This window comes from Salmo salar, chromosome 25 (assembly GCF_965601325.2).
Source record: "Salmo salar chromosome 25, fSalSal1, whole genome shotgun sequence".
Taxonomy (NCBI): domain Eukaryota; kingdom Metazoa; phylum Chordata; class Actinopteri; order Salmoniformes; family Salmonidae; genus Salmo; species Salmo salar.
In genome coordinates, this window is record NC_138315.1 from 15,449,349 (window position 1) to 15,471,819 (window position 22,471).

A 22,471-nucleotide genomic window follows, 5' to 3' on the forward strand; every position below is an offset into this window, starting at 1 on the left:
AATAATAGGCAAACAAAGTTCCTCATTACTTTGTTCAATGCACTGTGTACCTGGATTTCATACAGTGAGGAATTCATAATTGCTGCATACAATTAAAGCACATTTTACAAATGATTAAGTTATAACATTACCTGAACGTTTGTAGACATGTCTCTATAGCAGCCTATACATTTTTGTTGAATTATGATTAGTAGGTATGTTTTTTCAAATATATTTTCTGTAGGGTTAATGGAATTGTACACCCTCTTGGATCCAAATCATAGTATTGCGCGCAGATAAATGATCAGGACTAGGACATGCGTCTCTCTCAAATTATCTCTCCACCAACACTTATCTTTATCGGCAGCCACTGGGATCTTACCACCTTGCGCAGACAGTGCTCCCCACTGGCGCAGTAAACTCATTGCAAGCAAATCGACTGCGGATATCAATCTAGATGTCCCTCTTCAGCATTCGTAATTCCGCTTTGGTTGCGTTGGCAAGTTTAGAAAGGATCCTGGGTTCCTGATTCAAGCGATTGGAAAGCCGAGGAGAAACCAGGTTTGTTACCAAACTACAAGTGAAACGTGGAGCGTACTTTTTTGGTTTTACATATTGTTGCTAATAAAAACGTGTTGCGATTTAGTCGCCATGCCAGCCCTCCCGTTGTCTTTGAGTTGGCTGGCTAGCAGGCCGAGCTGACTCACTTGCACTTGATTGTGATATAGCTAGCTAGTTGATCATCTTAACGTTACAAGGTAAGCTGAAATAAAACTTTACGTTAAAGAACGGTAGTTATAAAGTGTTTGCGAAATATTCAGCTACCTAATCAATGCTTTCAACTTGAAGAGATCAGGATGCCAAGTCAGTCATCAATTATTTAGCTCGCTAGTTTAAAAATGTTGTCTGTCACTACACACAGTGAGGGGATTCGATTAAGGCCCGGGTTGCCCCGGTGGTAGGAGATTGTTTCGGGTTAAAAGTGATCGTATTCGTTTTGGATCCGGGTTGCCTCCTGGGCTTTCGTCAGTCCTGCTCTGTCTGTCGGCGAAGTATACTAAAAACAAACAAAAGTGACGTAGTTAGGTTAAGCACGTGGAGTAATGAGTTGGATTCTGTGTTCTCGCATGCAAAAGTTGTTACTTTTGATAAAACCGTATTGTATTCGTCACATGCTTCGTAAACAACAGATGTAGACATATATTCCCAATGAAAACTAGTCTGTAAATTCGAACATTTATTTTATGGAAAATAGATGTTTATGAACGGTGCACCATACTTGTTGACAACAAGACCCGAGCGGCGCAGATGACTGTTCGATTTGAGAATGGCGTTTCTCCCTCACAGTATTTGTCCGTTCACTTCTCACGGGCTTTAGTCCGGTGCACAGCGGCTCATGTTAATATAACTCCCCCACTGGGTCAGTGGCTGGGTGGGGCCGCAGCTAGCTTACCAACGCGATAAATTGTGTCAGTAAAAGATACGATACGAAAGTACGAATATGCTGCTCAATACTCATCATGGCTTGACCAGTGTCTGTGGTGGCTAGACTAGTTACTTCTCGGCTCGACTCTTGCCAGCATCGCTTATGTTGGAACTCTAGATTACCTCTTATGTTGTTTTTTTAAATTATTATATTTATTTTTTTACTAAATACACTTTTTTATAAGAGTTAGCTAACTAAAGTCCTTGTATTACCCTGCAGTTAAAGTCTGCATTCACAATTAACAACACCTTGACAAAGCATATTTTGTCTGTTTTTGTCAGCAGAATGCAAATGTCTGAGTTAAATATACACAGCTGCATCAACCACATTGTTATCTCAAGGTTGATCAAATTTCATGTGCAAGAGGTTTCACACTGCGCAGACCATCTTAAAAGGAAGGCTTACCCATGTCTATTTCAATATGATAGCTCAGACCTCCATTCATTGTCTTAAATTGTGCAATTAGGACAAATGTCTTGAAGTGGTCTCTGTGTTGGGTGTGGAAAGGGTCAGGTGCTGTGGAGGATGTGAGGGTTGATTAATGCTGTATGCAGAATGATAAAGCCTCTTGAAATTATCAACTTAATCTCTTAAGAGCGCACTGTGAAGTTGAGTAGACAAAAGAGCCTTGAATGGGGCTTTGGACCAGAAGAGGGGTTTTACAGCCCAGATGGTCAGGACCCTGTTAATGGAAGAGCATCCATCCTTTCTCTGCCTGGACAGTAGTGTGCTCTTGAACCAAATTATCTGGGCCCTACTGAAACTTCATTCATGATTAAAAAAAAAACTAGTAGTGGTCCCCCTAGTTAAATGGTTTGACCTGGTAGATCAAAGGACCAGGTGCTATTCTCGTTGATTTGAAACGTTGAAACAATCTTATTACACTTTCAGAACAGCTCACTTATTTTACCTTTATTTAACTAGGCAAGTCAGTTAAGAACAAATTGTTATTTTCAATGACAGCCTAGGAACAGTGGGTTAACTGCCTTGTTCAGGGGCAGAACGACAGATTTTTACCTTGTCAGCTCGGGGATTTGATCTTGCAACCTTTCAGCTCTAGTCCAACGCTCTAACCACTAGGCTACCTGCCGCCCCTCTCATGAAATGTGCTTCTGACCATACTATAGTCTATATTCCAATGTGTAGCCTAACTCGTGGTTATTTGTGAGAGACGAAAAAAAGAACACCTGTACAAATCATGGCAAATCAGACTCCTGTAAAATGTTGTAGGTCACCTATCTTGTTGTTCTGAAGCGTGTTTGTGTCCTACAGTGTTGGCATCATGTCAGACAAAAGCGAGCTGAAAGCGGAGCTTGAAAGGAAGAAGCAACGCCTGGCTCAGATCAGGGAGGAGAAAAAAAGGAAGGAAGATGAGCGCAAAAAGAAAGAGGTTAGTACATGTTTATAGGGACTTTATTTACCCTCTGAACGTAGACCTACCAAAATGGTAGTGCGCATTCTGCTCAGTCTGAGTAGGTGTATTTGAGTGGAAAGAGGAACAATAGCTTTGATTCCATGGGAAATTTACAGATTCTACAGCTAGACTAATTGTTTTATTCAACTTCCCCCAAAAAATGTTTATACCTTTTTTATTTAACTAGGCAAGTTAACCAGGCAACTAATTCAGACTATCAGCCTCGAACGCTCCATCAAACCGTCTATTCCTCGTGCTTACAGCCAGGATACTAACCGTGTATCTGCTCTGCTTCTCTCCCAGGCTGACCTGAAGAAAGATGCAGCCCCGATGGATGACTCAGACTTGGAGAAAAAGAGACGTGAGACAGATGCCCTTCTGCAGAGCATGGGCATCACGTCAGCTGATGTTCCTGTTGGTAAGAAACCATGTACCGGCAGATCTTTAACAGATCTCTGCACATTAGCTATTTACAAGGAAGTGTATTGTGCCTCTAGTGTGGACCATCTGACTCTTGACATCTCTAAACCGAGATTTATGTGAGAGAACATTGTCACCAAGCTAACAGAAGGGGGCAGAAGTGGTCCATAGTAGATTAATGAATGTTGCCTAATGACTGGCCAGGCCTGTCAGTGTGTAAACCAGAATCTTTGCGATAGACAAGTAGGAAACTGATGCTATGAATGAAATCAGAAAATTAAATTAAATAAATCTAAGGTTTGCCAAGGTTCCTTAGAAATGTAAATAGTAAAAAAAAAAAAAAAAAGACAGTGACATGATTAAATACTTGTTTGTATTTTAAAATTTGACAACTCTATTTTTGCCTCAACTTCTCTGCCATGTCTCATCCATTTACTTTTGGTATGCTGATGTGTGAATAGTTGTTTGTTATACTATTGGTATTTGTCTTACTGTTGAATTTTCACTTGCATTTTCACAGCATACGGCATGAAATATAACCATTTTTCTTTGTCTTTTCTCTTTGTGCTGCTCATACCCACTCCTTATTTGCCTTTTTGCATGCCACATTAACATATATATATATATATATATATATATATATATATATATATATATATATATATATATATATATATATATATATATATACCCCCCACTTCTGGCATACTTTTACGCCATTGTGAACAGGTCAGCCTCTGTGTGTAGTAACAGAGGATACCTGTCTGTTTCACTATCTAGTCCCTCCTCCCATGTCTCCAACCTGCAAATCCGTGGGCACACCAAGCGAGGCAGGGAGCCAAGACTCAGGCGATGGCGCCGTGGGACCCAGGTACAAACACCCCCCAGTCTAATGTTTTAATGACAAAATGCTTTCATTTCTCTCTGCAAAGAGCCTTCATCCTCTAAGCACAGTGCAGCGCTGCTGTAATTTAGCTTGCGATGCGTGCAGGGGCTTTTAATCGCAGGAATGAATGAGGGACTGTCTCTCCTAATGTCTGTGTCATTTTGAAGGATTTGTGTATCACAGGTTTGAGCAAGTCTCTTCTCTATAAATCCATGTCACAGCTGGAACATCTCGCATCTAGGTTTTTAGTAAGATATTGCTAATGTTCTTACAATAAAATGTGAACTATCGTTGAGTTAGTTTGACTAAATTGACACATGTGCATTTTGCCTTATAAGCTATGCCCATAAACATGTACTGTTTTTGAGATCACAGTACGGGTGTTCTTCTCAAAGTAACACACACATGCCCACCAACAACGCTTTGCCATGGTTTTTCATGCACTATAAAACCTAGCATGACGCGCTTGTAAAAGTAAACTAGTTTTTGCAGAGCACGAGGTTCCACGTTGTTCTAGATTCGTGTAGCACTACACAGGGTAAGCTGGTGCATTTTAAGAGTGTGCATAAAAAATATCCCATCGGAAGCATGGCGTTGCATGGTATATACAGTACCATTAAAGAGAATGATTACTAGCTTATGCTGAGGGTGTGCATGTTCATTTTGTTTGTGTTCTGTTGCATTAGGATGGTCCTAAATGGACAATAAAACAGCAGGACTGTGCAATGCCTGGGGGACATCTTAACCCCTAATTAGAGCCCCGGTCCCCCTGCTGAAACTCTAGCTCCCCCAGTGTCCCATCAGGGCCAGGGAGCTCTTCCTCCACCCCAAGGCTCTACGTGTTGACTCGTTTCCCTCAGCAGCGTGGCCATTTCCTACACACATGGAGGTCATGTTTTCCCCGCAGGGCGCTCCCTCACACGGGAGTTCAAGCCGTTCGTGTGACACAGTTCAGGCCTCACCAGTCCCTCAGGCTGCCTAATTACACCGTGTCATCACACTCTCAGGACTTGTGTCCACACATTTTAAACAGATACTGTCCTTGTTTTATTTGTATTTTTATGTGGAAGTGCCTACTAGAGGATTGTTGTGGTAACCTCGTTTTCCCAACCTCTACGTCGAATTATTCACGCAGTGTTTCTGAAATGAAATCCTATGCAGTCAATTGGTTTGTTACCTGTGTTTTTCAGTGTGGGAATTTTGAGTGTATATGTTCTAACTTGTATCCTCTGGTTTATGCCTGCTTTCTCTCACTAATGCTGCCTTCTTGCTGTGACACTAACCAGGACTCTTCACTGGGACTCTGACCCGTCCACTCTTCAGCTTCACTCTGACTCTGAGCTGCGGTATTGGACACTACCTTCTTTTCGACCTCTAGTGTTGTTGCTCTTCTTGACCCTCTCAAAGCCGACCATTTTATATCAGAAGAAAAGTGTGTAGCTTTGGTGGCATCTTTCTTTGACCTACATACACGCTGTTATCCTTCCTTTCCTTCTCCATGAATAAGTGGTTATTAGAAGACAAAATCCCCCATCGGTCTTAAAAGGCAACTTCAGCTTTGAGGTGCTAATGAAAAGGTGGCAATATGATAGTACTGTTGTGTGCTTTGTCTGGGCTGGCCCGGGTTGATGTTATTATTTCAGCTCTCCTTGGCCCTTCCATGTGTCCTGAAGTTGTGCTCTGCTTTTAGGCGTGGACCTCTGAAGATGGGCATGGCCAAGATCACCCATGTTGACTTCCCTCCAAAAGAGATGGTGTCGTACACCAAGGAGACCCAGACACCTGTGATGACCCAGCAGAAGGAAGGTGAAAGCCTGATTCAACTACTCTAGACTCCTTTAGGAGTTGATATTTTCGGGACACAAGTAAAGCTGTGTGTGTGTGTGTGTGTGTGTGTGTGTGTGTGTGTGTGTGGCTGGCTGGCTGGCTGGCTGGCTGGCTGGCTGGCTGGCTGGCTGGCTGGCTGGCTGGCTGGCTGGCTGGCTGGCTGGCTGGCTGGCTGGCTGGCTGGCTGGCTGGCTGGCTGGCTGGCTGGCTGGCTGGCTGGCTGGCTGGCTGGCTGGCTGGCTGGCTGGCTGGCTGGCTGGCTGGCTGGCTGGCTGGCTGGCTGGCTGGCTGGCTGGCTGGCTGGCTGGCTGGCTGGCTGGCTGGCTGGCTGGCTGGCTGGCTGGCTGGCTGGCTGGCTGGCTGGCTGGCTGGCTGGCTGGCTGGCTGGCTGGCTGGCTGGCTGGCTGGCTGGCTGGCTGGCTGGCTGGCTGGCTGGCTGGCTGGCTGGCTGGCTGGCTGGCTGGCTGGCTGGCTGGCTGGCTGGCTGGCTGGCTGGCTGGCTGGCTGGCTGGCTGGCTGGCTGGCTGGCTGGCTGGCTGGCTGGCTGGCTGGCTGGCTGGCTGGCTGGCTGGCTGGCTGGCTGGCTGGCTGGCTGGCTGGCTGGCTGGCTGGCTGGCTGGCTGGCTGGCTGGCTGGCTGGCTGGCTGGCTGGCTGGCTGGCTGGCTGGCTGGCTGGCTGGCTGGCTGGCTGGCTGGCTGGCTGGCTGGCTGGCTGGCTGGCTGGCTGGCTGGCTGGCTGGCTGGCTGGCTGGCTGGCTGGCTGGCTGGCTGGCTGGCTGGCTGGCTGGCTGGCTGGCTGGCTGGCTGGCTGGCTGGCTGGCTGGCTGGCTGGCTGGCTGGCTGGCTGGCTGGCTGGCTGGCTGGCTGGCTGGCTGGCTGGCTGGCTGGCTGGCTGGCTGGCTGGCTGGCTGGCTGGCTGGCTGGCTGGCTGGCTGGCTGGCTGGCTGGCTGGCTGGCTGGCTGGCTGGCTGGCTGGCTGGCTGGCTGGCTGGCTGGCTGGCTGGCTGGCTGGCTGGCTGGCTGGCTGGCTGGCTGGCTGGCTGGCTGGCTGGCTTGCTTGCTTGTGGGAGCAGGAAGTGAACACGGAGTGGAAATGATCTGGCCTTACAGAGCACAGAGATGAAAGCTGGGGGAAATTGCAGGGGCCCCGAGAAGCATAAGAAACCAAAGGAAAGATTAAATTCACACACGTATGCCCACTCCTCTCTCAACTCCCATCCTCAAACCAATACGGCCTTGCTACAATAAATGTGCAGGTTGAGAGGGCCAGGGCGAATGGGGAAGAAAGGCAGTAGATTGGCTAGATAGGAAGTGCTTTGTGCATGCTTGGCTAATTTATTGGAAGCATGTCAATATGTATGTTATTGTTGCACAGCAGCCTTCATGTGGTTGTCTATGCGTATCTTCAAAAAAAGCATATTTACTCGTAAAGTCCACATGTGCAATATTGTGATTACGCCCCTCGTTTTTCTTTGCTAAGATGCAGTTCAAACACTCTCTCGGACTGAAACCCATCTTAGTTGTTTACACTGCTTTATCAGCAAGACATGTCAGAGACTACCCTACTGCTATAAAGAGGGGCAATGTAACCTAGCTGTTTAAAAAAAAAAAACGTTTTATGATTGAAGATTTGTGTTCGTAGAAGTTTGGGTTGATGAACAAAAGGTTTATTCCCTGCACGGGCCAGTTGTCTTTGTGCTTGAGAAGCAACGCTATGTTCCCCCTTCACACTTCAAACTGCATAGAACCAAGTTAGTTCCCTATCATTTCAATCTCCCGTGGAAACTAGCCAGATGATTTGTGGTGATTTGTCATTGAGGATTGTGAATTGCCTGCAGTCTGGCTGTGAACAAGTTGTGTGACTCTGGGGGGAAAAACATCCAGACCCAGTGAAGAATGAAGAGTGGAGCTCTCTCTGTCTGTTCTGTGGAGGCATAGGGACTCTCTCTCTCTAGGGCATTGTAACACTGTGTTAAACAAGGATGGTTTCTGCCGGCTGTTCAACACTAGACCCCCTCCACTCTCTCTGCCACTCTGTAATCATTTCATCAACTCTCTCGCTTCCCTGTCTTTTCCCTTCACCCAATAGGCACATAACAAAACACACTCAGTGACATTGTGCGTTTTCGCGGCATCACTCCTGGCACTCGGTGAGGCGGCGTCCCCTCGCCTGTTCGCACCCTTCCGTGCATATTCGATGTTGGGGGTGGAGTCGGGCGTGTGCACTGATTTGAGCGATTCATCATGTTGTCAAGAGGAGGCGACGGCACGGCACACAAGGTCAGCGGGCGGTGGCATTGGAGGGAGGTGCTGCCGTGCCATGCTCGACAGAGAGCGGGGGGAGAGGGGGAGATCCCAAATGGTCCTCATAGATGATCAACTCCTCTCCCAAAAAGGAACAAAAAGCGAATTAGTCATCTTTAATTTACATAGGGGGCACTGGTCCTTCCAGCTCCCATCCTCTAGACCAGTGGTTTTCAAACCTCTCCTCAGGGACCCCCAGCCGTTTCAGGTATTTGAACTAGTCCACAGCTATCACACCTGATTTTGAACTTGTCAACTAATCATCAAGGGCTTGAATAGGCGAATCAGGTGAAATAGTTCACGGCTACAACTAAATTGTGAGACGTCTGGGGGGGTCCCATGGGAGAGGTTTGAAAGGCACTGCTCTAGACTGTCTCTAATATAGACTACTAGGAGTCCAGAGTAGACGCAAATGTTGGGACCTGGTGGGAAACTATCCATTAGTTTGAGACGTTTCCCCATAAATCTTAGGCCCAACAATATTTATAAAAGTAATACTCATTGTTTATTTGGGATGGTTGTAATTCCCATTCCAGGTCATGCAGTGAATCAGGCCCACAGTGTGTAGAAATCAAATGTTGTGGTAGCCTATATCAAGAACGTTAGCGTGTTCAGGCTACAGCAGTAGACTTTATGCAATGTCAATAAGTGCTGCTTAGCAAAAGGTTGTAATTATGGAAAGAAGATATGGGGAAATTCATTGAGTGGTCTGCCTGGAACTCTGTTTGAAAAAGGCTTCAGGCAATACAAGAGAGCATTTTAGTACATTTGAAATATGATTAATTTCAATTGTTTTAATCACTTGGAATTCAGGGGAAGGCCGTAACTTTTAATCACTAAAGGAACTCAACAGCCTCTTGTTCGAAGTGGCACTCTTTGAACATTGTCACATTTCATGCGCTTGGCACTTGATGATTAGTACCCCTTAACTGACTGTATTGTTGAATTAAATTTAGGCCTAGGCTACCATTTTTAACTAGAGTTTCTTCATGCTCATATCAATTCTAGTAGAGTTTATTCCAAGATGTGAATGTGAAAAAATAACCGGGAAGAAAGATTTAGAGGGTAGATTATTTCTTTTTTTTTGCTGAATCACATCTTCACAGAAAGGTACTTTTTGTCTCTATCCTTTGTTTGTTGAGAGAGAAAGAGAGCCTATATAAAGGGATAGAGACGCAGAGAGCGCGAGGTAACCAAGTGTGCAAACTCAACAAAAGCCTCCCATTTTAAAGCTGACTGAACCCTGATTAACCTGCTCATCAGAATAGCAGTAGGGTGACTGCTGAAATCTCCCGGGTTGTGTTGTCCCTCTAGTAAATCCGTATGTGACACTTGTAGAAAATGTGATGCACGTCCACCTGTTTTGGCGCTTGACCTGCTTCTGATAGCAGCAAAATACATTTAGGGCATTATGATGTTATTCTGAGTTGTCAAATTATTTTGCCGTTCATTTTAGCTAGCAAATGCAAGAAATGGGAGAACAGAATTAAAAGGAACCTCGTCGTATGTGGTTTGTGAACAGTTGTTATGAGTAATTCTGTTTACTTTAGACTTGAAGGGGAAGGACATTTTCATTTACGGATTGAAAACTAGCGGTGAATTGAATGACGCCAAGGCGCGTTCTGTATTTAGCGCTAAGTGGGCTCTCTCTCTCTGCTGACAGACCGTGTGCTGTCTCCGCAGCTCATCTAGAAAGACTAGCAGATGGAAAGCTGAGGTTTGTGGAACAGCCTTTAGTAAACTGACATGTGGAAGTCAGATTTGTGCTGTCCATCCTGTGACTGTGGAGGCGACGGACACACCTGCAGTGGGAGTGAAGGTCATTAGTTTTGTACGTGAACAACACACTGGGGCCACGTCTCGTTTGCATTAATATAGTGTCTATTGACAAAGAACTTTGATTACACCTCCCTCTCCCGGCACCGCCCCCCCCCCCCCCCCCCAAAAAAAAGCTTTTATTTCTCTGGTACAAAAGCCATAATTGGGCCTGCTTTGAGGGGAGGTGTCAGTGTGCAGGACATGGTTGATCCGTGTTGAATTCTGTTAAATGTTTCCCCCCCACCCCTGATTCTGTCCTCTTAACCCAGCGGGGTCACCAGGATCACTAGCTTTTCTCCAAATGGCCATTTTGGCTGGCAGGTGCATTATACCCTTTATTTTCAGATTGTCTTTCCGCTCCTAATGCCTGGCAGGTTGATTGCTCTGCCTGCCTCACCGGGGGAAACGGCTGTCGAGCACGGCCGGGCCCAGCTGAAAGACAGTGATTACTGTTTTCCTTTAAGCCTGATTGAGGCCCTTGAAAGGAAAGATTTTAACCTTCTCCTTTGGGTCTCAGGGTACGGCCGTCCATTTGAAATGGCTCGTCATCAACCCAGTTCTATAAACTCATCAGAGCACCCAACGCCCTCCCACCTAATAGGAAGGAGGGAAGAGAATCGCTTTATATGGGAAAAGTGACAGATTACTTTATCATAGATCTCAGTGGAAATGGAAAGGTTGTGTGCAACGCTGCTGCCATTATAGATGAACTATGCGTACGTAGAGCTCTAAAAAGGTACGGAAGTAACACACTGTACATTTTCTCATCCACGTGAATGTGTTTGTTTAGACTGTCTATTTATGCATCGGAGAGGTGTAGGTTTGAGATAGCAGAGTTGTCTAGTGTGTCTGAGCCAGCGTGGGGTTTGCCAGCTGGTCCGGCCTACAAGCTGTATTTTGTTGTACGTTCTCCGAGGTTGAATAGCAGTCTGTGGACCCCCTGGTAGGACGGTAATTGCACAGGCTTGCCGTTCAGAGAGAGACTTGTCTAGGGGCGGCCAGGCGGGAAACCTCTGTGCCATCCTCATGCCACCTTGGAGTAGAACAAGACAATCCGCGCAGCACCATCTGGTTAGCACCGTCCTGTCAGCTGGTCGGGCCATTGGGAGTGGGCCTGGGCAGCTGCTCCCCTCCCGCTGGCCCCGAACCATGGCCCTGGCCTGGTTGGAAGGGAAGGGGGGGGGGGGGGGGGACTTGTTACTGGGACATGTCAGTGCAGCCATATCCTCCAAGTGCAAGCCCCCTGTTGAATAGCTGGGTCTCATTAAGAGGGGGGGGGGGGCCCTAGGACCCAGACCCCTGCTGTGTCACCCCCCCCCTCCACACAAATGACAACTTTAGAGGCGCAGGTCTTTTCAGAGAGGTGACATTGTGTTGGCAAACCAAACAAATGAGAGAGAGAGAGACACAGAATGATTCCATTCCCATACCCATGCTAGCCTGCTTAACATTGTTTTTCCTCTTCAATATAAACACACAATGTTGCAGAGGTAGACTAGTAGTCAATAGGAATGAACCAAACATTGACACAGAATTGCAGGATCAGTTGTCACTTTAAGCCATTGTAATTAAAATAAGCCATGAGCCATAACTTTGCTCATTTGTCACTGTCAAATTTGGCGTCGCTAATTTTGTCTCAGCCGTGAAATATAAAGCATTGCCAGGTTTATGTAGTGTTCAACTGAAATCATGCACCTTTTACACAACAGAGGAAGAGGAGGAGGAGGAAGTTGCTCCACCACAACTAGTGCTGGAGGCCCAAACAGAGAAACCTGTCCAGAAAGAGGAGGAGGAGGAGGAAGGTAGGAGTTGTGGTGTTAAAGGAATAACAATTGAATCTCTTTCATGTCATCTTCATTGAATAATCCTCCCAACCGTTTTTGTGGGATTTTTACATCCAAGTTTTGCCTGACGTCCCTTTTTTGTTTTGGACTTTTTTTAATTTGAACGAGACAACCCAAACCTGTTAGAAGATTCTGTATCTTTTGCCCGTAACGTTTACTGTCCCGCGTCTGTAGCACCTCCACAAGAGCTGACCGAGGAGGAGAAGCTGCAGATCCTCCACTCCTCAGAGTTCATAACCTTCTTTGACCACAGCACCCGCATCGTGGAGCGGGCCCTGTCCGAACATGTGGACGTCTTCTTCGACTACAGTGGCCGGGAGATGGAGGAGAAGGAGGGGTTAGGAAAGCTCTCCGATAGACGAGTCACGTTTCTTTTGATACCTTTTTGAGTAGAAAAGGCTAAATCGTGTCGCTGTTTAGTAATAGGAAGGAGTGTGGTATTGTTATGACTTGACTGTTTTCTAGTGAGATCCAGGCGGGGGCCAAGCTGTTTCTGAACAGGCAGTTTATGGACGAGCGCTGGTCCAAGCACCGTGTGGTCACCTGTCTGGACTGGTCCGCTCAGGTAAAAAAAACATGCTCCGGGGTGAAGTTTCTCCAAGGTGCAGATCTAGGATCAGCTTCCCTTTTCCAATCCTAGCCTTAATCATTGGGAAAACTGATCCAAGATTAGCGTCTAAGGGGGAACTTCACCCTATACCGGTATAACACAGCGCCGTCTGTCAGCGTTGGCTCATGATGCAACCTTTTTCACTGACTCGGTCACTGAGTGAAAATGCAAGCAATAGTTCTTTATGGTTTCACTGGCCCCTGCGTCTTTGTAAATCATGTCAATCTGTCTTTGTGTGTTTAGAATGCCATTGTTATTGTAAGAATGAAGTATGTTAATGCATTGAGTCTTTAACTCCTTCTCCACTGCCGTAATTCTGTATGATATACATGGGACTTATTTGACATATTAGACATTTAACCATGTTCTTCCTGGAGCTGGGACTGTGTCATGCACAAATTGTCACTTAGTACAAGTTTCCCCTAACGTTGCTCTTCATTTGATTCATAGTTCTGCAATGGCTTCTGTCAGTTATTGAACACCAACTCATTGTTCACCACTACGTCGTTCGCCTAGAGCAAAATCCATTCCCCTGTGTTTAATTGTGTATTCACAAACTGTAAACTTCAGTTGTTCCGATATGAGAAGCAGCAGAGGTTAATGGTTTGTTTACATCTGGTAAGTGGTTGAGAGCAGGTCTTTAAAGCCATTCTTCCCTCAGCTATTTCTCCTTGTGTTTTAAATGTGCACTGGAGGGTTGAGTTGGAGTGGCCAACGACCTGGAGTGGCCAACTTTACTACTGTTGTTCACTCGGCTCTCTCAGAAGTCTAGTCCCTAGTCCTTTAACATTATGCAAAGCTGTAGCATCCAAACGTTATTTGCCAGACTGCGCTGTTGGGGAAAAGTTTCCCGGCCATAAATCTTGTTGAAGGAGGGGCGGTTACGCATTCTGCTAGGCATTCACCGGCACCGCGGAGGGCAGGGTAGGCTTGTTCACATGGAGCCAAGCCTGGGGGCCATGACTACTTCCTCTTGACATTCATTTGGGCTGATTTGTCTGTCACCAGTATCCTGAGCTGCTGGTTGCCTCATACAACAACAACGAGGAAGCCCCCCACGAACCGGACGGGGTGGCCCTGGTCTGGAACATGAAGTACAAGAAGAACACGCCGGAATACGTCTTCCACTGCCAGGTACTAAAGCCACGCAGGTCCCTCCCTTTCCCTCTGCCTCATGGGTGGCTTTCTCCCTGACGAGTGTGGCACACCGCCAACCATCCCTCCAACCTCTCTCTCTCTCTCTCTCTCTCTCTCTCTCTCTCTCTCTCTCTCTCTCTCTCTCTCTCTCTCTCTCGCTCTCACCTCCACCCCCCTCTCTTATCTACATTGTGATTTCACCGGGCTGGCATTCACCTCCTCCACATCTATCCACAAACACATGTTAGTGAGGCGCCGGAGAAGAGCAGTGTTGCAATAGCTGACTGGGGTCCAAGAGGCTGCAGCAGTCGTATTAAGTGTGCTTTGCAGGGCTGGAGTGGTTATCATGTGTGTCTAAACAAGGGCCCTGTGTTCAGCAGAGAGCGAGAGAAGCTCCTCCGCTGGCTTGCCTTAATATACTGCATGCCCTGAGGTTCGCAGACCAAGGCAGGTTGAGTAGAACCACATGTTGCTGCCGCCAGAGCGGATGTAGTCCCAGGCACGTTGCTCGGACGAAATAAAACTGAGCAGAAGTGTGAACTAATTTTTCTTCATGCCTCTAAGTGGGCGGGAAATGCAATTTTTCCTCACCAGGTGTCACCTTTTTGTCAAAAAAATAAATACAAAAAAGATTAATTAATGATTACATACGACTACATGTTTTAGGATTTATAGGGGATGTGTTTCAGTCTACAGGGAAGGTAGGGCTTGGACCAGTAACCCAAAAAGCAAGGAAGGAGATTTTACACATAATAAACTAGCATGAATAATATAGACCTATCCTGTCGTGAGCAGCCTCCGGCAGAAGGCTCTGCCGTGAGTGGTGAAGTGTGAGTCATGGAAACCACGGGATTGTTAGTTTTAAATGAAAATAAGCAGCCCGTTATACAGCAAGCTGGTATACTGCTGCAGGAGCCTGAATGGCTCAAGTCTGTACTGTTATGTTATTTTGAGCAGGTCTGAAATGGGGACTGCACACAGCGGTTTTTGATTGGAGGTGACATTAGACGTATATTACCGGAGAGCTGTCGCCATTCCGCTGTGCTCTCCATCTCAGCAGACGCTAACATGGCATTCTCTTTTTCTTTTTTACCCCCCCCCCCCCCTCGGCCAGTCTGCAGTGATGTCGGCCGCCTTTGCCAAGTTCCATCCTAACCTGGTGGTGGGGGGCACCTACTCAGGGCAGATCGTTCTGTGGGACAACCGGAGCAACAAGAGGACCCCCGTACAGAGAACTCCCCTGTCAGCAGCAGCACACACGGTAACACTGAGATGGAATGTCAATCAACCATCACCAAAATATATTTTGATCTCGAGTTCCATTTGACACATACAATGGCAATTAGAGGCGAGTGCAGGAACATGGTTTCGTTGGTGTATCCTGAACAGCCTCATTGTGGGGCCTTGTCTCTCTCTCGCTCTCTCGCTCTCTCTCTGCGCAGCACCCAGTGTACTGTGTGAATGTGCTGGGCACCCAGAACGCCAACAACCTCATCAGCATCTCTACCGACGGCAAGATGTGTTCCTGGAGCCTGGACATGCTGTCTCAGCCGCAGGTACCACCCATCAGTCAGCTTCCCGCCACCACACTGACATGGGACCGTTCAGCCTGTTCTGCACACACAACACGTCGGCCCATTCATAGGGCATGTCAAACACCGGACCTCACTAGAACCCTTTTGTTATGCGTAAACCTTTCATTTTGCTTTTTTTTTTTTCCAAAGTCAAGGAAATGATCTCCGCTAGCAATGTTGTTCTGACGTCGCTGCCAAACCCACCGACGTCAAATGTTAATCATTTATAAAGTGCTAGCTGAATTTAAATTCTGCATTAATAACCTGTCAAGTGAAATTTATAGGCTGTGGTTAGGGTAGTGTGTGTGTGTGTTAGCATGCAGGCCGCGCAGAGAGAGCTGGTAGGTGAATGTTATTCTGCTCCCTCCCGCCATGCCCCTACTCTACAGGACAGCCTGGAGCTGGTGTTGAAGCAGTCGAAGGCCGTCGCTGTCACCTCCATGTCTTTCCCCCTCGGAGATGTCAACAACTTTGCGGTGGGGAGCGAGGACGGTTCCGTCTACATGGCGTGTCGTCATGGAAGGTACACCAACACCTCCCCCCCCCCCCCTTTGTCCCCGTCCTCGTCCCCTCTGGCTGGGCAGACACCTCCAGGAAACTGAGGAGGCTTGTTAGGCCCCAGTTTAAAACATAAATATATCCCCCTCACTTCCCCAAGCAATATGAATCCAACACTTGATCTCCTGCTGTTTTGAGGTTTTCATTCCTACCCCAGTCATCCTGTTTTGCTTTAGCTTCTGTCAGTTATGTTTGTAAAGGTCGCCCAACCTAAACAGGGCACACATGGAGGGGAAACAAATCATTTTTTCCCTCTTTTCTTTTGGAGGAGTTCTCCCTCAGAGTGAGGGAGTTTGTTTAAAACTGGGTGTCCCAAAGAGACTAGAATCTGAAGTTTGTTGCACAATGCTCTCGTTTGAGCGAACAGTCAGCGTGTCCGCATGTGGGGCAACAGAGCGACATGGCTTGACACGGAGTGCTGCCTGCGACGGAGAGCCTGGTCTCTACAGCTACGGTCTTAACGTTAATGTCCTGCATTATGCCCAGAGACCGCCGAGAGGGGATAGTTGCTAGGTTCTGCATTGCAGGTTCACCTCGGTAATTGAGGGACTGATTTTCCACCTCATTTACAATGGTATGATACTCTCATCCCAGTTAATAACGCATAAGCATCACTCATGCTGGGTATTTACCTCTCTGCGTAATTATCAGGGCCACAGCTCTGCAACATTTGGCTCTGGAGCTGAAAGCTGTCTCTTCTTCCCTACTGGGCTGGGAATCTACAGTCATGGCATGTTAAAAGGGAGAATTCTCTAAATGTTATTCCCAAAGTAAATTGAGACAAAAAGGGAGGTCTTAACCAAACCTTGTGTACTATAAAATTCAGAAATATACTGAACAAAAATATAAACGCAACAATTTCAAAGATTTTGCTGAGTTATAGTTCATATAAGGAAATCAGACAATTTTAAATAAATTAGGCCTAAATCTATGGATTTCGCATGCCTGGGAGGGCATAGGCCCACCCACTTGGGACCCAGGTTGACCTAATAGAGAGCCAGGCCCAGCCAATCAGAATGATTTTTTTGCCACAAAAGGGGCCTTATTACAAACAGAAATACTCCTCCACCCCCTGGTTGGACGTACTGCCAAATTCTTTCAAAAGGTGTTGTATGTGGCTTACGGTGGTGAAATGTAACAGAACATTTTCTGGCAACAGCTCTGGTGGACCTTCCTGCAGTCGGCATGCCAATTGCACACGCCTTTCAAAACTTGAGACATCTGTGGCATTGTGTTGTGGCCTTTTAGTGTCCCCCAGAACAAGGTGCACCTGTGTAATGATCATGCTGTTTAATCACCTTCTTGATATGCCACACCTGTCAGGTGGATGAATTATCTTGATAACATGCTCACTAACAGAGATGTAAACAGATTTGTGAACAAAATTGGAGAGAAATAAGCTTTTCATGCATATGGAACATTTCTGGCATCTTTTATTTCAGCTCATGACACATGGGACCAACACTTTACATGTTGTGTTTTATGTTTTTGTTCAGTGTATATGCTGGCATATTTAATGTACAGTATATTTAGTTGGTAATGATATCACAGTATACACCGTGTACAAAACATTAAGAACACCTTCCTAATATATTGACTTGCCCCCACCTAATATATTGACTTTCCCTCATAACAGCCTCAATTCATCAGGGCATGGACTCTAAAAGTTGTAAAAAGTGTTCCACAGGGATGCTGGCCCATGTTGACTACAATGCTTCCCACAGTTGTCAAGTTGGCTGAATGTCCTTTGGGTGGTGGACCATTCTTGATACATGCGGGAAACTGTTGTGTGGAAAACCCAAGAGCGTTGCAGTTCTTGGCACAAACCGGTGCACCTGGCACCTACTACCCCTTTCAAAGGCACCCCGTTCTTGCGCATTCACCCACTGAATGGCACACGTACACAATCCATGTGTCAATTGTCTCAAGGATTTAAAATCCTTCTTTAACCTTGAATCTCTTCATCTACACTGATTGAATTGGATTTAACAAGTGACATCAATAAGGGATCATAGCCTTCATCTGGTCAGTATATGTACTGGAAAGAGCAGATGTTCATAATGTTTTGTACACTAAGTATATATATGTTAAACCCCTAATTTTGATGCCCGCTCCCCTGTGGAAATCTAATTAGCATAATAAAAAAATCCCCATAAGTCTGTCAGTTTAAGTTAGATCTGTTTTTTTGTTTGTCAGACCATGAGACATCCTGAAAATCGGATTTCTCACAAAATCATCTGTAGCGTCCAAACGGTTTGGCCTACGAACTATTATGACCCCTCTATTGAAAATGAGACTTTCACGAACACAATGATGGTCTTCGTTTTGCTCTATGACCCCCACAAGCGTCTTAGGACTCGTCTGAAGTCGGTACAGCTGATCTGCCAACTTCTGTCTGTAGCGTCCCAACAGTTTGGGCTACACACTAATATGCGAGTGCTGAAGCGCTCAAAAAAGTGAATGGGCTAATAGTACTAAGGACAAATATATATTTTTTGATACTTCAATGGGTCTTAAAATTATAAATCAAATAGCTAAATTATCTTCCTAAAACAATTCCATATAACTTCCCCGGTTTAGACAGGGCTTAGACACGTGCCAAAAATAAAGGGTGAAATACATGTATAAAAAAAGAAATACAATCTTTCTTATGTCTCTCAGATATAGGACAGACACTTCAGAACAAACTTCCTTTTGATTATTTTTTCGGGACGGGCTAGCTGTTCAATGTGTTTGTATGGGCTAATAGCACTAAGGCCAAATAAACCCTTCCCCCTGGCTCAGATATGGCTTAGATTCTTATTGGTTCATGTCTTCATCGAGGGGTTCCTTAAGAAATGTAACGTGGTGTTTGCTAATTATCGCGTTCTTATCTGCTGTATGTTTGGGCCACAGTAAAGCAGGGATCAGTGAGATGTTTGAGGGCCACCACGGGCCTATCACAGGGATAGACTGTCACACAGCAACCGGGCCCATCGACTTTTCCCACCTGTTTGTCACTTCCTCCTTCGACTGGACCGTCAAGCTGTGGAGCACTAAGGTACTGTACCGTCTCTCCATTAGAAAGCCTGCTGTTACTATTGTACGTCCCAAATGGCACCGTATTCCCAACATAGTGCACTATATAGGGAATAGGTTGCCATTTAGGAAGCAACATATGTGGTTGAATTTGGACTCATTTAAACCCACAAAGCTGCATCTGTTTTTAATTTTTATTGCATTGATCCAGATATTTGTATTTGGCATGGTCAGTTCAGTGGATCTATGTTTTCAGGTGCTGCCTACGTTTCTCTCTTTCAGAACAACAAGCCGCTGTACTCATTCGAGGACAACTCGGATTACGTCTACGACGTCATGTGGTCTCCCACTCACCCGGCGCTGTTTGCGTGTGTGGATGGAGTGGGCCATCTTGACCTGTGGAACCTCAACAACGACACTGAGGTACCTGGCGCATGCCCCCTTTACCACAAGTTTTGCACCAATGCAGCATCTATACGGGCGGTTTCTGGGATTAAGCCTAGCCCTGGCAGATTCTCCATTGATAGTGCTGTTTAGTCCAGGACTAGGCTTAATCTGTGTCTGGGAAACTGGCCCATATTGTAACAGAAATCCAGTCAGTCATCAGTATTGGCGTTGACAGATGAGGTGTTTCTTTTGCAGGTTCCTACAGCCAGTACCACAGTGGAGGGGAACCCAGCCCTGAACCGCGTGCGATGGGCCCATTCCGGCAAAGAGATTGCCGTGGGAGATTCTGATGGACAGATTCTGGTCTATGATGTTGGAGAGGTGAGTGGGTTAAGAGCCTTTACTGTGCCAATAAAATGCATGGCATTCTTCATAAACTCGGCAAAAAAAGAAACGTCCCTTTTTCAGGACCCTGTCTTTCAAAGATAGTTTGTCAAATCCAAATAACTTCACAGATCTTCATTGTAAAGGCTGTTTCCCATGCTTGTTCAATGAACCATAAACAATTAATGAACATGCACCTGTGGAACGGTCGTTAAGACACTGATTAGACGGTAGGTAATTAAGGTCACAGTTATGAAAATTTAGGACACTAAAGAGGCCTTTCTACAGACTCCGAAAAACACCAAAAGAAAGATGCCCAGGGTCCCTGCTCATCTGTGTGAATGTGCCTTAGGTATGCTGCAAGGAGGCATGAGGATGTGGCCAGGGCAATAAATTGCAATGTCTGTACTGTGAGATGCCTAAGACAGCGCTACAGGGAGACAGGACAAACAGCTGATCGTCCTCGCAGTGGCAGACCACGTGTAACAACACCTGCACAGGATCGGTACATCCGAACATCACACCTGCGGTACAGGTACAGGACAGCAATAACAACTGCCCGAGTTACACCAGGAACACACAATCCCTCCATCAGTGCTCAGACTGTCCGAAATAGGATGAGAGAGGCTGGACTGAGGGCTTGTAGGCCTGTTGTAAGGCAGGTCCTCACCAGACATCACCGGCAACAACGTCGCCTATGGGCACAAACTCACCGTCGCTGGACCAGCCAGGACTGGCAAAAAAGTGCTCTTCACTGACGAGTCGCAGTTTTGTCTCACCGGGGTGATGGTCGGATTTGCGTTTATCGTCGAAGGAATGAGCGTTACACCGAGGCCTGTACTTTGGAGCGGGATCGATTTGGAGGTGGAGGGTCCATCATGGTCTGGGGCGGTGTGTCACAGCATCATCGGACTGAGCTTGGGGTCATTGCAGGCAATCTCAACGCTGTGCGTTACAGGGAAGACATCCTCCCTCATGTAGTACCCTTCCTACAGGCTCATCCTGACATGACCCTCCAGCATGACAATGCCACCAGCCATACTGCTCGTTCTGTTTGTGACAGGAATGTCAGTGTTCTGCTATGGCCAGCGTTGAGCCCGGATCTCAATCCCATTAAGCACGTCTGGGACCTGTTGGATCGGAGGGTGAGGGCTAGGGCCATTCCCCCCAGAAATGTCCGGGAACTTGCAGGTGCCTTGGTGGAAGAGTGGGGTAACATCTCACAGCAAGAACTGGCAAATCTGGTGCAGTCCATGAGGAGGAGATGCACTGCAGTACTTAATGCAGCTGGTGGCCACACCAGATACTGACTTACTTTTGATTTTGACCCCCCCTTTGTTCAGGGACACATTATTTTGTTTCTGTTAGTCACATGTCTGTGGAACTTGTTCAGTTTATGTCTCAGTTGTTGAATCTTGTTATGTTCATACAAATATTTACACGTTAAGTTTTCTAAAAATAAACTCAGTTGACAGTGAGAGGACGTTTTCTTTTTTTTTGCTGAGTTTAGATGTTTGGGAAGGGGGTTTAACATTCAGACATTTGAGCAAGAATTGAGATCTAGACTAAATCTAAAATGTTCAAGGGGGTTATTCCCTATTCTCCTCCTATATCTCAAGTGGAGGTGAAGGCACTCTGGTAATACTTCATGCTCCATTTCTCCGGACAACAATTAAGCCATTGTCTTGTCAGGAGGCCAGCTATCTGGATGGAGACGGCTCCAGAGGGTCTGTCTGAGTGTGTGTCAGTCATGTCACTGAGTATTGAGCTGCAGATACAGAGAGCAGCTCTCCCCCACCCTGATCTCTGCCACTGACGGGTCAAGTCTCGGTGACAATTAGAAGATTGCCTGTGATCCCATGCCCTCTGAAAGTGTCCCAGTTTCAACAATATGTTAGTATTTTCACCCATATCAATGCTTTTGTCTTCCTCTCCCGCCAGCAAATCGCCGTTCCACGCAACGACGAGTGGACCCGTTTCGTTCGAACCCTGGCGGAGATCAACGAGAACCGGGACGACGCAGAGGAGCTGGCCGCTCAGCGTCTCTCTGCCTGATCGCCATGGAAACTACAGTCTAGGGACCAGCGAAAGGCTTCATAATGTCGCGATTGCGACAGCGTTCAGGCGTCTTTTCTTTGGAAACATTGTAGTCAGAGTTAATACACATAGCTACTTAACTGGGAAACTTCTGCCGCCTTCTTAGGCTGGTTTAAGCACCCCAGTCTCCGATGGGATAACTAACAGGGCTATCTATCAACCTCAGACACTACAAGAAACAAAGCCATCTTCTTACTCTGCAATACAAATCAGTTGAACTCTTTTTTTTCAACTACTCAAAAACCAGAATGCCTTAAAGGTACCATGTCAAGTCCACACAGAGACCTGTCTGAATCCATACGGTAGTGTTGTGGGTTTAGCTTCAGTTTCACAGGCCACTCAACTTGTTTGTGGTTACACCACCTTGAGCATGCGTTTGCTGTCCTGATGACTGATGTTTGCTGTTCACCATCTGTGCTTCGATGCCCGTGTCCACTTCAACTGCAGTAGACCCATCACGTCATTACTACACACAGGAATGTAGTGGTCTCCTCATACATACATACATCAGCCAGTGTTTTTCTATGTTCCTTTAACTTCGATGCACAAAATCTCCACTTGTTTTTGTAATATATGGGAAAATGTAACCTTCAACTTGACTATTGCTTTAAATAAAATTTGGCAGTTAAGATATCAGAACCGGAATCTTTAGAAGTTTGATCGAAGGGAGAACTACCTGAAGATATTATGCTGTATTGGAAAATTGCTTAATGTGCAGTATCCATTCT

At 46.3% G+C, this 22,471-nt stretch overlaps 1 protein-coding gene across 4 annotated transcripts; it reads left to right on the top strand.

The window, feature by feature from the left end:
- The first annotated feature begins 400 nt into the window (after positions 1 to 400).
- On the top strand, positions 401 to 22,382 carry dync1i2a (dynein, cytoplasmic 1, intermediate chain 2a). Of its 4 annotated transcripts, none has more exons than XM_014173264.3 (17): positions 401 to 540; positions 2,738 to 2,855; positions 3,183 to 3,297; positions 4,080 to 4,170; positions 5,472 to 5,531; positions 5,876 to 5,991; positions 11,844 to 11,936; positions 12,153 to 12,315; positions 12,444 to 12,543; positions 13,597 to 13,722; positions 14,840 to 14,986; positions 15,168 to 15,281; positions 15,689 to 15,822; positions 18,753 to 18,897; positions 19,158 to 19,298; positions 19,518 to 19,643; positions 21,588 to 22,382. In XM_014173264.3, the coding sequence occupies exons 2-17, from the start codon at positions 2,748 to 2,750 to the stop codon at positions 21,699 to 21,701; spliced, it is 1,893 nt and encodes a 630-aa protein (XP_014028739.3). In that variant the 5' UTR covers positions 401 to 540; positions 2,738 to 2,747; the 3' UTR covers positions 21,702 to 22,382. The 4 variants fall into 4 exon arrangements, with proteins under 4 accessions (XP_014028739.3, XP_082825051.1, XP_082825052.1 ...); XM_082968925.1 differs by having other exon boundaries at positions 11,844 to 11,931; positions 12,151 to 12,315; XM_082968926.1 differs by lacking the exon at positions 5,472 to 5,531.
- The last annotated feature ends 89 nt before the right edge of the window (positions 22,383 to 22,471 follow it).